Raw genomic sequence first — 12,231 nt, forward strand, 5'->3', positions numbered from 1 at the left:
AATGGAGTAACAGTCCTTGGCTCTGAGGAACTTACTTGGTCAAAGAGACCCAATTCTGTCCCCTCCAGCTTTTTTGCAAAATCTGCTGACTCCACTCAGGCTTTCCTGAGACATGGACTTTTTCTGAGGCATTCGGGGAGTAGTGTTTGTATCCTGTACCCACTTACAGTAGTTGTGCGCAGGGCACATTTGTGGGTAAATGTAAATAATTAGTTTTCCTGAAGGTTATTTCCTATAGGTTGTTCTTTCTTTGGGTTTTGATTTCCAAAATGGGAAAATGTGAGAACCTGAAATTCTTATTATATGTAATGGCCCTTCAAACTTCAATTTAAAACTAGAAGTAGTTTTATTTTGAAATCTGGCTGATTTCACATAGACAGGGTTATAAGTTTTTAGTAAAAACAAAACAGAAAATAACAATGCCGGCCTCCAAGAAATCACACCTGTGTAGGTAAAATAGTACTGTATCCAGCAGTGTTATTTGTGAGTGCTGTTAACCCAAGATCTGGATCTTTCTGTATTGTTCTTTCACCATGAAAAGCAACAAACACCCAGGGAGCTGATCCCTTAGGGTAAGTGAAACCAAGTCACACTTGAAGAAGGATGCTTTCAGAGCTTCTGAGCTTGTCTGTAGCCAAGCATGTTTATAATAGGCTGAGAAAGGGAGTCATGAGGGGAAATAATCCCAATGAAAAAGAAATTTAGGATTTTAATTCTGGTTTTCTGACGACCATTTGTCCATGTTGCATCCTTCAGCTCTGCCACCACTCTTTAAGGAAGAGCTAAAGAACAAGGAAGCAGAAGAAGGTGGAGAAGTCACCCTGCACTGTGAGCTTACCAAGGCTGCTCCGGTGGAGTGGCGGAAGGACAAGAGGATTCTCAAAGAGAGTGAGAAATACAAAGTGAGGCAGGAAGGGACCAAGGCAGAGCTGGTGATTCATGAAATAGCTGAGGAGGATGCAGGAGGCTACACCTGTGTGTGTGGAGAGCACCAGACTACGGCTGTCTTAACAGTACAGGGTAAAAATATCTTGACCTCCTATTTCCTAACTGGAAAAATCTGTCCTCTACTATCAGGTGTTCAGTTTTCCGTGTTTGTTTGTTCAACCTTATTAACTGAAGTTCCATTAATTTGAAACAGTATTCCCTGCCTTTGATGACCTGCAGGCTGTGTATAGTGGAAAATACCGGTCTGCATTTTTCTGTACCGTCCTTCTGTCTTTCCCTTTCCTTAAACACAAACCTGCTATCCTTTCATCTTTCCCTTCTGGCATTCCTTTCCTAGCATATAAACCCACTATTCTTTTCTCTTTTCCTTTCTTTTCCTGCATTTATTCTCTAAACCACAAATCTGTTTGTTCTTTGCCATTCCTTTCTGGTATTCTCAATACCTACCATAAGACTGTGTTCTGTGCTAAGTTATGTTTGTATTGGGTTTTGTGCCCAGAACCACTGTCCTAAAGCACAAAGATAGGTTTGCGTCAGGAGTCTGATTTTTGTAGGCAGGAAAGAATAAATTCTTTCTGTGACCTCCTTTTGGTCTTATTTGTTGCAAGAACCAACTGGTGTGCAAAGAAAACTGGTGTTTCAGCTTAACACTGCTGGAGATGGGAAATGTGCCAAATCAAGGAGGCTAAACCTGGTTTCTAGCCTGGATAATTTAACTTAGCTTCACCACTATGGAGTGAGTCATTAAGCTTGAGATCTGAGATATCCAGCCTTGTTAAGGAGGTGGAATATCCCATTATCCTACCTAGTTAATAGAGGGACATATGTTAAGGTCACCAAATTTATTTCAAGGAATAAAAGTGGGGGAAATACGTTATGAGACATGAAAACAGGCTGGGATTCAGCATCTGGAGATCTTCTTTGAGGTCAAGAAGAATCTGTGAGCCCTGGCTGCATCTTTTCAAGGGTATCTCAAGGTAGAAGGAATGATGATGAGTAAGGAGCTGTGCCAACACTCAGAGCTCAGCAGGGCTGCTCTGTAAGTAGGAAAAGAGAGTACAAAGGCATGAAGTTTGTGGAAAACACCAACACATGTGTGAACTAAGGAGCTCAGAGGTTATATTCTTAGTTTTTCTTACATGGAAGCTGGTAGAAAGCAGGTGTAAATCTCTTGAGGACAGTGCAATTTTGCTGGCCGGAAGCCAACATAAACTGAAAGGATTAGGGTATATATTCCTACTAGGATGTCTTAATCTCTCTTTCCTTTCTGTTGCTGATGCTCACCCTTCCATAACCTTTACAACTTTCCCCTGTCACTTCCTACTCTCACCCATCCCTGGAGATAGCCTCAGTTTGTAATACTTTTTACCTGCATCCTTCAGCTGTGCCTCCGTTTTTCCAAGAAGAAATGACCAGCAAGGAAGTAGTGGAAGGTGGAATGGCCACTTTGCACTGTGAGCTCAGCAAGGCACCTGCCCGTGTTCAGTGGAAGAAGGGCCGTCACGTTCTCACCCCGGACAACAAATACAGCATGAGACAGGAAGGCTGTGTTGTGGAGCTGGTAGTTCACAATTTAGACCTGAATGATACTGGAGATTACACCTGTGTGTGTGGAGATCAGACCACCACAGCTGCCTTAACAGTGCATGGTAAAGTAATCCTTGGGACTAAGGTCCTGCAGACCTTAGACCTGCCCAAGTCTCTATTTCTATGGTCTCTTCCCATTCCCTTTCTGTTTGCTTGGGCTTTTGTCTTCCTTCAGACTTTGCTTATGTGCTTCCTCCTTCTGTTAGAATAGAGAGAGTTGCCTGTTGGTTTTTGTCCTCCTCAGCTGTGCTCGCCCTTCTACTTTCCTTGCCCTGATGCAGAGTCCAGGGAAGGCAGGGGAGATTTTTCCCCTATGTTCCACTGACCTGGATCAGGGCTCAGTAGTGTACCATGCATCCTCTCTCCCAGGATCTCATCTAGCTACTTTTTTAGGAATATTCAGTCTCTCTGTGGTAATTCTTTTACTCTTCAGCACTGCCTCCACGATTCAAAAAAGACCTGAAGGACCTAGAAGCTATAGAAAGTGGGACAGCTGCTCTGCACTGTGAGCTAACTAAACCTGCTGTGGTGGAGTGGAAGAAGGGGCAAGAGGTGCTCAAAGCAAGCAGCAAATATAAAATGAGTCAAGATGGTGCTGTTGCAAAGCTGATTATCCATGAGCTGGATGTGGAGGACACTGGAGATTACACCTGTGTGTGTGGAGATCAGCAGACAACCGCCACTTTGACAGTCAATGGTAAAAAAAGAAAAGAAAAAAATATAAAAAGAGAAAAAAAGAAAAGGGAAAACATTATAATATATTCTGAAAAGGAGAGCTGTATGGTAGTGTCACTTATGGAGAAGACTTGGCTACGATTCATAAGGCAGGTGTGCAGAACAGCATGGCCTATACAGCCTAGTAGAGTGACCAGGTAGCAAATGGAAATTGCAATGCAGAACTAAATGCATTTTGTCAGTATGCTACTGTCAGGATAATGGTAATCTCTCCTGCACGTGGCCTGCCTTAAGGGGGAATCTGAACTCTTACAAATCCCTGCTGCTCTTCAGAATATCTCCTCCATGATCAGGGCAACCTGTTGGCTACTTTTATAGTAGGAAAAATATTCTGCCATTTTTAGGTCATAGATTAGACTAAGCTTGTATATACTTCATGGAAAAATTCTTCAAATTGATTTCTTCCTGTTCTGCAGATATTCCTATTTCCTTTCTAGGGAAATAGCCTTGTACTTTGGATCTAGACCACTGAGGTTTAGAGACATCTGCAGAAAAGCTCTTTTGGTGCTTTCATTTTCTTTCTACTTTCTCTTTGCCAAACCCCAACTGCAGTATGTTGCAAGTTATATTTCTATTTTATAGCCCTACCAGCACTTTTTAAACAAGAGCTTCAGAATACCGAGGCAGAAGAAGGTGGCACAGCAACACTGAGGTGTGAGCTTACCAAACCCAGTGCTCCAGTAGAGTGGAGGAAAGGAGACACTACTCTCTACCCTGGTTTGAAATATGAGATGAAGCAGCAGGGCTCCACTGCTGAGTTGGTCATTTATGACTTAGAACTGAATGATTCAGGAAAGTACACCTGCGACTCTGGCCATCAGCAGACAACGGCTGTGGTAACCGTGCATGGTAGGCGGAGCATTGACCCTTGGCTCAACAGAGATGAAGTGAAAGGAGCATTGGCGTTCCCTATGGATATTTATTTGTTTTGCTGCTGAGCCATGCCAGCATACCTATTGTACTTGAGCATGACACATGGTCAAGTTAGAGACGTTCTGCTTGCAGTATCTGGAGTGATTAATCAGCATCAATACAATTAAATGTTGTCATGATGTCAAAATATGATGAACCCTCCTGCGCTCTGAGTGTAGGGAGTGTGGCTGCATGTGGGAATGGATAACAGAAAATAAACTGGGCAGGCTGATGGTTATTTTGGGTTGTTGATTGCTTCAGTAGGCAAAAGGGATGCCTAATTGGGCATAATGCCCAATTGGGATAATAAGACATGCAACAATTGGGCGATAAAGGATTTCTATAACATGTTGTCGTGGTTCAGCCCCAGCCAGCAGCTCAGCACCACGCAGCCGCTCGCTCACTGCCCCTGCCCCGATGGGATGGGGGAGAGAATCGGAGGAATGAGAGTGAGAAACACTCCTGGGGTGAGATAAGAACAGTTTAATAATTGAAATAAAGTAAAATAGTAATGCTAATAATAACAATATAATAATGATAATAACAATAATAATACACAAAGCAAGTGATGCCCAATGCAATTGCTCACCACCCATCAACCGATACCCAGACAGCTCCCAAGCAGCGATCGCTGCCCCCCAGCCAACCCCCCCAGTTTCTATACTGCCCATGACGCCATATGGTATGGAATAGCCCTTTGGGCCAGTTTGGATCAACTATTCTGGCTGTGCCCCCTCCCAGTTTCTTGTGCACCTGGCAGAGCATGGGAAGCTGAAAAGTCCTTTACTGGCATAAGCAGTACTCAGCAACAACTAAACCATCAGCGTGTTATCAGCATTCTTCTCCTACTAAATCCAAAACACAGCACTATGCCTGCTGCTAGGAAGAAAATTAACTCTATCCCAGCTGAAACCAAGACATATGTGAATGTGCTGTATTATTATTTGAGGCTTTGAGCCTCAAGTATAAACTTTGAGTGCAAACAACTGCATCCACATCTGTTTTTCTCCGCCCCTTTTACCATCCAGAGCAAGACCTTGCCTGAAATCTGAATTTCCTCTTCCATTTATCACTCTGTTGTCATCTTTACCATACTACCTCTTCTTGTGTTTTGAATGCTAACTTGATCTTTGATATGTTGATAGAAGCTTTATTTGGGGGGAAAATACTCTTCGCTTAATACTGCAAACTCGCAGACCATTATTAAGGAACAAAGGTCCATATAAAAGAGAGCGTGTCCCAGTGATCTCTGACTAAAGCATCCCTAGCTGGCAGGGATACCCTTCTGTAGGAAAGTCTGACTCCTTCAGATCACAAACCAGGCCATTCTGTGGACCGCTCTCTAAGATGAGATCTTTCCTAACTTCACCATCTGTCCTTGGCTTTTGGTTCACGTAATGGTTCAAGAAAGTTTCTACCAAGACAGAGCACTGCAGCCCAATGCTTGTGGAATCATTAGAATAGGCCATTTCTGAAGAATGATGGTAGGATTGGGTCCTTTCCAGACTAAAACACTCTTAAAACGTTTCCTTCTTGAATTTTGCAGCACTGCCTGTCACATTTAAGAAACCACTTCAAAATAAGGAATCAGAGGAAGGAAGTACAGCTACATTGTGCTGTGAGCTGTCGAAACCCAATGCTGCAGTGGAATGGAGGAAAGGAGGAGTGGGGCTGCAGCCCAGCCAGAAATATGAAATGAGGCAGAGGGAATGCCGGGTAGAGCTCTTAATACATAATCTCAAATTAGAAGATACAGGAGAATACAGCTGTGATACTGGGGATCAGGAAACCAAGGCATCTTTAAATGTGAAAGGTAGGTGGTGCAAGATGACTCCTAAAGCAATAGATTTCATCCATCTAACATGCAAAGCAACACTTTGAATATGAATATTTTAAAGTACATGATTTCTTTCCCTAGAAATATTTTCCTTTTCATCTGATATACTAGGATTTATCCTTTTTCAATGAGAATGGAAGAAGATGGTACTTTGTTCTTCCAGTGCTGCATTTGAGTTTTGGGTTCTAAGAAGAAATACTTTCTAGCTTTATGGCTGGGGAGAAATTAAAGAAAAAGCAACGCTTTTAACATAACAGCTGGACTTTTCACATGACATATGGTTCAAGTATTTAAAAAAAGATTTTCTTCCAAATCCTGGAAGAAGACTGACAATGACCTTCCAGATCTGTCAAAGCTGTCTATGGAGTTTTGAACTCCTTTACTCTTGACATCTTTTCTAAATCAACTGAAGGATAAATTCATTCAAATAATTCAACCCTGGGCAAGATTTGAGTCAAGGAACAAAGGAAATAAATGTTGTAAGTGTTGATGGCTGCTTCTGATGCAGCAAAATCTAGTAGCTCCAGGCAAGTTGGAAAACATGGATCCTGCCTAGGAATATAGCACTTGCAAAGCACAGTATCTTGTTCCCCGAAGTGTCCATCTAACTGTGTTAACCAGGACTTGACTCAGGCTTCAATAAAAGCTCCTGTTGCTTCTTTTTTTTTTTTTTTCTTTAGCTCTGCCAGTTCTTTTCAAAAAGGAGCTCAAGGACAAGGAGGTGGAAGAAGGAGCTGCAGTGAAATTCCAGTGTGAGCTGACAAAGGATGATGCAACAGTGGAGTGGAGGAAAGGCACCATGGAGCTCTTCCCATGCGCCAAATATGAAATTAAATTAAGTGGTCGCACAGCTGAACTTGTGATTCATAACGTAGAACCAGAAGATGCCTCTGATTATACATGTGACACAGGAGACAAACAGAGCACAGCAGTCCTCAGAGTGAATGGTTAGCATTGATTGTTCTATCAAAATGGAACAGATGATAAAAGAGATTTGTAAAATTGTGTGAATAGTATTCTTTTATTCATTCGTGAATAAGAGACACCAAAATTTAAGATAAAGAGGAAAGCAGGTGCCCAGTCATAAACCAGAATACAGAAAAGTGGGTCTTATGGGACAGGATTTGTAGAATGGCTATGTAAGCCTGTAAAGCACGGTGTACAGTGTATTGACCCCTTCTCTGATATGATAAAAGCAAGAAACTCTGCATCATGGGGATTTTGAAATCCTAATAGATCTTTATTTTTTGCACTTCGCATTCGTTGCTGGTTCAGTTAAATCAATAAGTAATCATAAGTCATTTACAAAAGCATTTTTTAAAAAATTTACTCTTTTCAGTTTTTGTAATGCCCTTCCACAAAGATCTGGAGAACACTGTGTTTAAACAAACCAGGAATAATAACATCTGTGATTAATCACTGTCTGAAATGTTAATGGTCATCTCAAACTGTTTGGTGCAACTTGTGGCTTTGATCTAAGCCACTACCATTCAGCCTATGTCCTCTTGGCTGAACCTGACCCACGAAGCAGCCACTGGGTCAACTATGAGGGAGAGAGCCCTGTGCTTGCTTTTCATGTATCACAACAGGGTTTAGACAGAGGGACCGCAAGCACTAAGATTCCTGTTTTTACAACTGCTCATGCACACACACACTGGATGTTCCCTTCTCATTTTCATCAGTGACAAGCTGTTGTCTGAGTTGTTCCATGCCCTGCTTGAATAAATGTAGTCCATTTGTTTGTGCATCATCTGAAAGGACTCACTGTTGACAGTCTAGGGTCTTGAAAAGATAGTAGAAAAATAAGAGATGTGTTTAAAGATTTACATCCTTTATGGTGTTGGAAGTCATGAGTATTTCTATAAAAATGAACAGATTTACACTAGTTTTAATCAGAAAGTACCAGGTTTTGCTTAGCCAAAATCTTTATGCATGTGGGAGTTTCCGATATCCAGAGCAGATGTGTAAAATGTGTAATGTGGATGCCCTTGACTTTTGGGGAAAGAAACATATTTGGGGAACGTTCTGATCCTCTCCTTGTCCAGATATACAGACTATAGGTTCATTTATAGAGAAAAAAGGGTTGTTATTACAATATAACCACTTAATGCAAATTTGTTCTGCAGCATCAGACCCCAGGTGCCTTGTGCTGAGTTGTCCAGACCTAGCATTCAAGCTAATGAATTGTGTGTTAATCGTTTTTCACTTTGCAGCCATCAAACCCCAGCTGAAGCAGCAGCTGAAGAATGAAGAAGTGGAAGTGGGAGGAACGGCCAGGCTGCGCTGTGAGATTTCCATTAGCAAAGCAGAAGTGGAGTGGAGGAAAGATGGAGCTGTCCTTCACTCAAGCTCCAAGTACGAAATGTGGCAGGACGGCACCCTCCGCGAGCTGCGTGTTCACAGCCTGGAGCCTAGCGATGCTGGAGAGTATTCCTGCAAGGCTGGAGATGAGACCAGCTCTGCAAAACTGACTGTGAAAGGCAAGACGCATTTATTGGGGGAAGGGGATTGTCACTTTAGTAAGCTAAGATTTTGCAACACAATTGTTACTATTGTGATAAACAATTGTTACAAACTATTGTGATAAACACAGAGCATAGGAAAGGTATAAAAAATCTTGTGCTCAATGAATACACTGAAGAAACGCTTCACTTGGTGGACAGGAGAGGGTAAGGCAGCTGTAGCTTTTGACTCGTGGCTTGAAAATTTGCTTGACACCATATGCATGCGAGTGAACAGATGGTTCATCCCCAGCTTCCAGTCACATGGCAGCTGCATCTGGCCTTAATGTCATTACAGACGGAGCTTGCTTTCAGGTTGGACCACTAGTGTGGAACAATCACCGCTAGCATCTCTACAGGCTACTTGATATTATAGGTACTCGGTACATTATGGCCAGCTGCATCATTTTTGTGCAGATGGCGACCTCAGTTGTATGAATATAAACTGTGTTTGCTCAGATGAAGATTGCGCTGCTTCTCCTTTGGCATTCCCCAGCAGATTCAGGGGTCATGCAGCTTTTGCCTGTTGCAGGCTGTCTGTATGATCTTTGCACAGATCTGCAGGTGCTCAGCTGTCCCAGAAGCAGGACTCAAGCAAACTGAAGCGCAAATGCTAATCCAGTAAGCCCTGCTGAGAGTGCAGAGCCAACCAGATCCCCAGCCAGTTTGGAGTGCCAGAATGGAGTATATGCAATACTGTTTGCAAAAAGACAGTAGAGGGGAACAGATTTTCATGTTATTCATGATATCTAAGTGTAAATATAACAAATATTAAACCCCTGATTTTAGCATCTAGCATTCACACCTCATTCACCCAATTACGGTATCAAACACTTAATTAAAAAATCAGTATGCAATGTATCTTTGAGAAAGGGCAAGCAATAAAACCACTAACTGAAAGATTTCGGCCATGTTACCAAGTACGCTGAAAGTAGTGAAACAGCAGAGTCTGAAATATGTGATTTGAGAGGCTGTGGTATCTCCATCCTTGGAGGTACTTAAAGCTCAGCTGGACAAGGTGTTGAGCAACCTGCTGTAAGCTGGCCCTGCTTTGAGCAGTGGCTGGATGAGATGACCTCCAGAAGTCCCTTCCAACCTATATTATTTGATGATTCTATGATTTGATCCATGTTTTCCCTTTCATGGCTTGACTACTGATGGACTGTTTGCAGAGCCTGACGTGACCATCGTGAGTGGCCTAAAGGACACGGTTGTGTTTGAAGGGGATGATGTCACGTTTCGGTGCCAGGTTTCTCATGAGAATGCAAGGGACGTTGAATGGAAGCTACAGGATGTTGCTCTGCAGAATAACGAAATGAATGAGATCTCAGTGGAAAAAGGAAAGATTCACACCCTGACTTTAAGGAAGGTGACTGAGCAGGACATTGGCACCATCACTTTCCGAGTGGGGCCGCACACATCGACAGCAGAGCTCACAGTAAAAGGTAAGGGCTCTCTGTGATGTGGGAAAGCAACAGGATTGGTGACAACACGTAACATCTTGCTTATGTTAATAGTAAATTCAAGGCCATCATCCACCCCTTGTTAGCTCATGTTAGTAGGGTACTTTGTGCTCCAGAGCATACATGACGTACTACTGTGGCCTCATATACTGTCGTCAGTGACAGAGGAGCGGCTGAGGGAGCTGGGGGTGTTCAGCCTGGAGAAGAGGAGGCTGAGGGGAGACCTTATCACTCTCTACAACTACCTGAAAGGAGGGGACGGGGGGGGCGGGGGGGGGACGGGTCTCTTCTCTCAAGGAACCAGTGATAGGACGAGAGGAAATGGTCTCAAGCTGCGCCAGGGGAGGTTTAGATTGGATATTGGGAGAAATTTCTTTATTGAAAGAGTGGCCAAACATTGGAACAGGCTGCCCAGAGAGGTGGTGGAGTTCCCATCCCTGGAAGTGTTCAAAAAATGGGCAGAGGTGGCACTTTGGGACATGGTTTAGTGGGCATGGGGGTGTTGGGTTGGTGGTTGGACTGATGATCTTAGAGGTCGTTTCCAACCTTAATGATTCCCGGTTTTTACTTTCATTAAAAAATGATCCAGCCACCAAGCCAGGAAACATGAAATTATTACTCTCCCCTTAATTGGTTTAGTGGTGGACTTGGCAGTGTTAGGTTAATGGTTGGACTGGATGGTCTTAAAGGTCTTTGCCAACCTAAACGATTCTATGATTCTATGATCACTATGGATAGAAAGTGGAAATATCTCCAGGGTCCCAAAGCTAACTGGTTTCTAGAGAAATTACTGGGGTATCTCCAGTAGGTGGATTGATAGACCTATAATTTTGATTGCTTCCACTCTCCTTTTTCTTTTTCTTCTTTGGAGTCCTTCTTTCTCTAAACACTGTTTTGAAGAAATTCTCAAACATCCTTCTGCTTCCCTCTTAGAAACTGTTGGTCTGGTGAAAGTCCACATCCCATCTGAACCAGTTAAAATATCTGTAAAGTTTTTGATTAGCACTTCAGTAACTTCAACAAATATTCGTGACTGGGTTTCATCCAAAATCCATTTACTTGTTTTAAACCCCCCAATATATAACACAGAAATTAAAGTATTTTTGTGATACTTAACGGTTCAGCTGTAGCTTTAACGCTGTAGGGAAACAAGATAAAGGTGACTGTAAATGCCTTTGCTGTGTTTTTAATTTCAGTGCCACCTCCAGTCTTTAAGGAGAAATTACAGAACACAGAATTGCAGGAAGAAGAAACAGCCATCCTCTGCTGCGAGGTCTCCCAGCCTAATGTTGCGGTGGAGTGGAAGAAGGGTGCCCAGGTGATTTCCCCAAGCTCTAAGTATGAAATCAGGCAGGAAGGAACAATCCATACCTTAAAGATTTACCATTTAAAACGAGAAGACTCTGGCAAATACACCTGTGATAATGGAAACGAACAAACGACAGCCACTTTAACTGTTAAAGGTAGGTTGTTTGGGTTTTTTTTAAGATGAGAAACTTGTTCCACTTCCTTAGCTAAGTACTAGTGAGAGGGTGTTATCTACTGTCCTTGACTTCAGATGTACTTAGCTGGCATAAAGCAGCTGAGCCCTTTTGTTTTCAGAAGTTAAGTCCTGTGATGTCTTGAGAAATGAACATGGAAGGACCCAAGCATGGTAACTGCTTCCCCAATCCTAGACCCAGGGACGTCTTTCTGGTCATTCAGAAAAACAAGGCTGGAACTAAAATTAAAATGAGACTATTCTGATTCTTAACCACCTCAGTCCTTTGAGCTGTAGTCCCACCTGGGCAAATGGTGCTCAAGAGTCAGTGCCAAAAATTACCTGGGCGCTCAACTCAAGCTGAAGAGCAAGGCAAATACTTCTAGTACCTAGGCTCTTAAAAATAGGTGCAATGTGCCAATATGTCCATTTTTTAAAATCCACTCTGATACTGGTACAAATACAACATTAATATGACTTTTTCTGAGATACAAGATCAACTAAAATAAAGAGGAGCCAGGAGGTTCTTGTGAAATGCTGTCTTTTGAAATATCCCTTGAGGGCTCTCCCATGAAGGGCACACACCTGCCTGCTATCACACTAACTTCAGGATCCAATGATACCAGAATTTTTGTACTGTAAGCAGATCCTCTGCTGGTGGCTGTCCATTTGTGTCCATGTGTGGCCCCAGCCACTCCAGCACTCTTTGAAAAAAACCTCCAAAACCAGGAAGCCAAGGAAGGCTCTACTGTCACCCTTCCTGCTGAG

At 42.7% G+C, this 12,231-nt stretch overlaps 1 protein-coding gene across 1 annotated transcript in view; it reads left to right on the forward strand.

Moving 5' to 3' along the window:
• The window catches only part of OBSCN (obscurin, cytoskeletal calmodulin and titin-interacting RhoGEF), a 190,216-nt gene that overhangs the window by 91,694 nt on the left and 86,291 nt on the right, over positions 1-12,231 (forward strand). Inside the window, exons 52-60 of the mRNA XM_075704703.1 lie at positions 757-1,020; positions 2,331-2,597; positions 2,969-3,232; positions 3,853-4,119; positions 5,729-5,995; positions 6,700-6,966; positions 8,233-8,499; positions 9,693-9,965; positions 11,180-11,446. Of these exons, the coding sequence (XP_075560818.1) occupies positions 757-1,020; positions 2,331-2,597; positions 2,969-3,232; positions 3,853-4,119; positions 5,729-5,995; positions 6,700-6,966; positions 8,233-8,499; positions 9,693-9,965; positions 11,180-11,446 (2,403 nt within the window). The remainder of the gene's footprint in view (positions 1-756; positions 1,021-2,330; positions 2,598-2,968; positions 3,233-3,852; positions 4,120-5,728; positions 5,996-6,699; positions 6,967-8,232; positions 8,500-9,692; positions 9,966-11,179; positions 11,447-12,231) is intronic.

This window comes from Pelecanus crispus, chromosome 2 (genome assembly GCF_030463565.1).
Source record: "Pelecanus crispus isolate bPelCri1 chromosome 2, bPelCri1.pri, whole genome shotgun sequence".
NCBI lineage: Eukaryota > Metazoa > Chordata > Aves > Pelecaniformes > Pelecanidae > Pelecanus > Pelecanus crispus.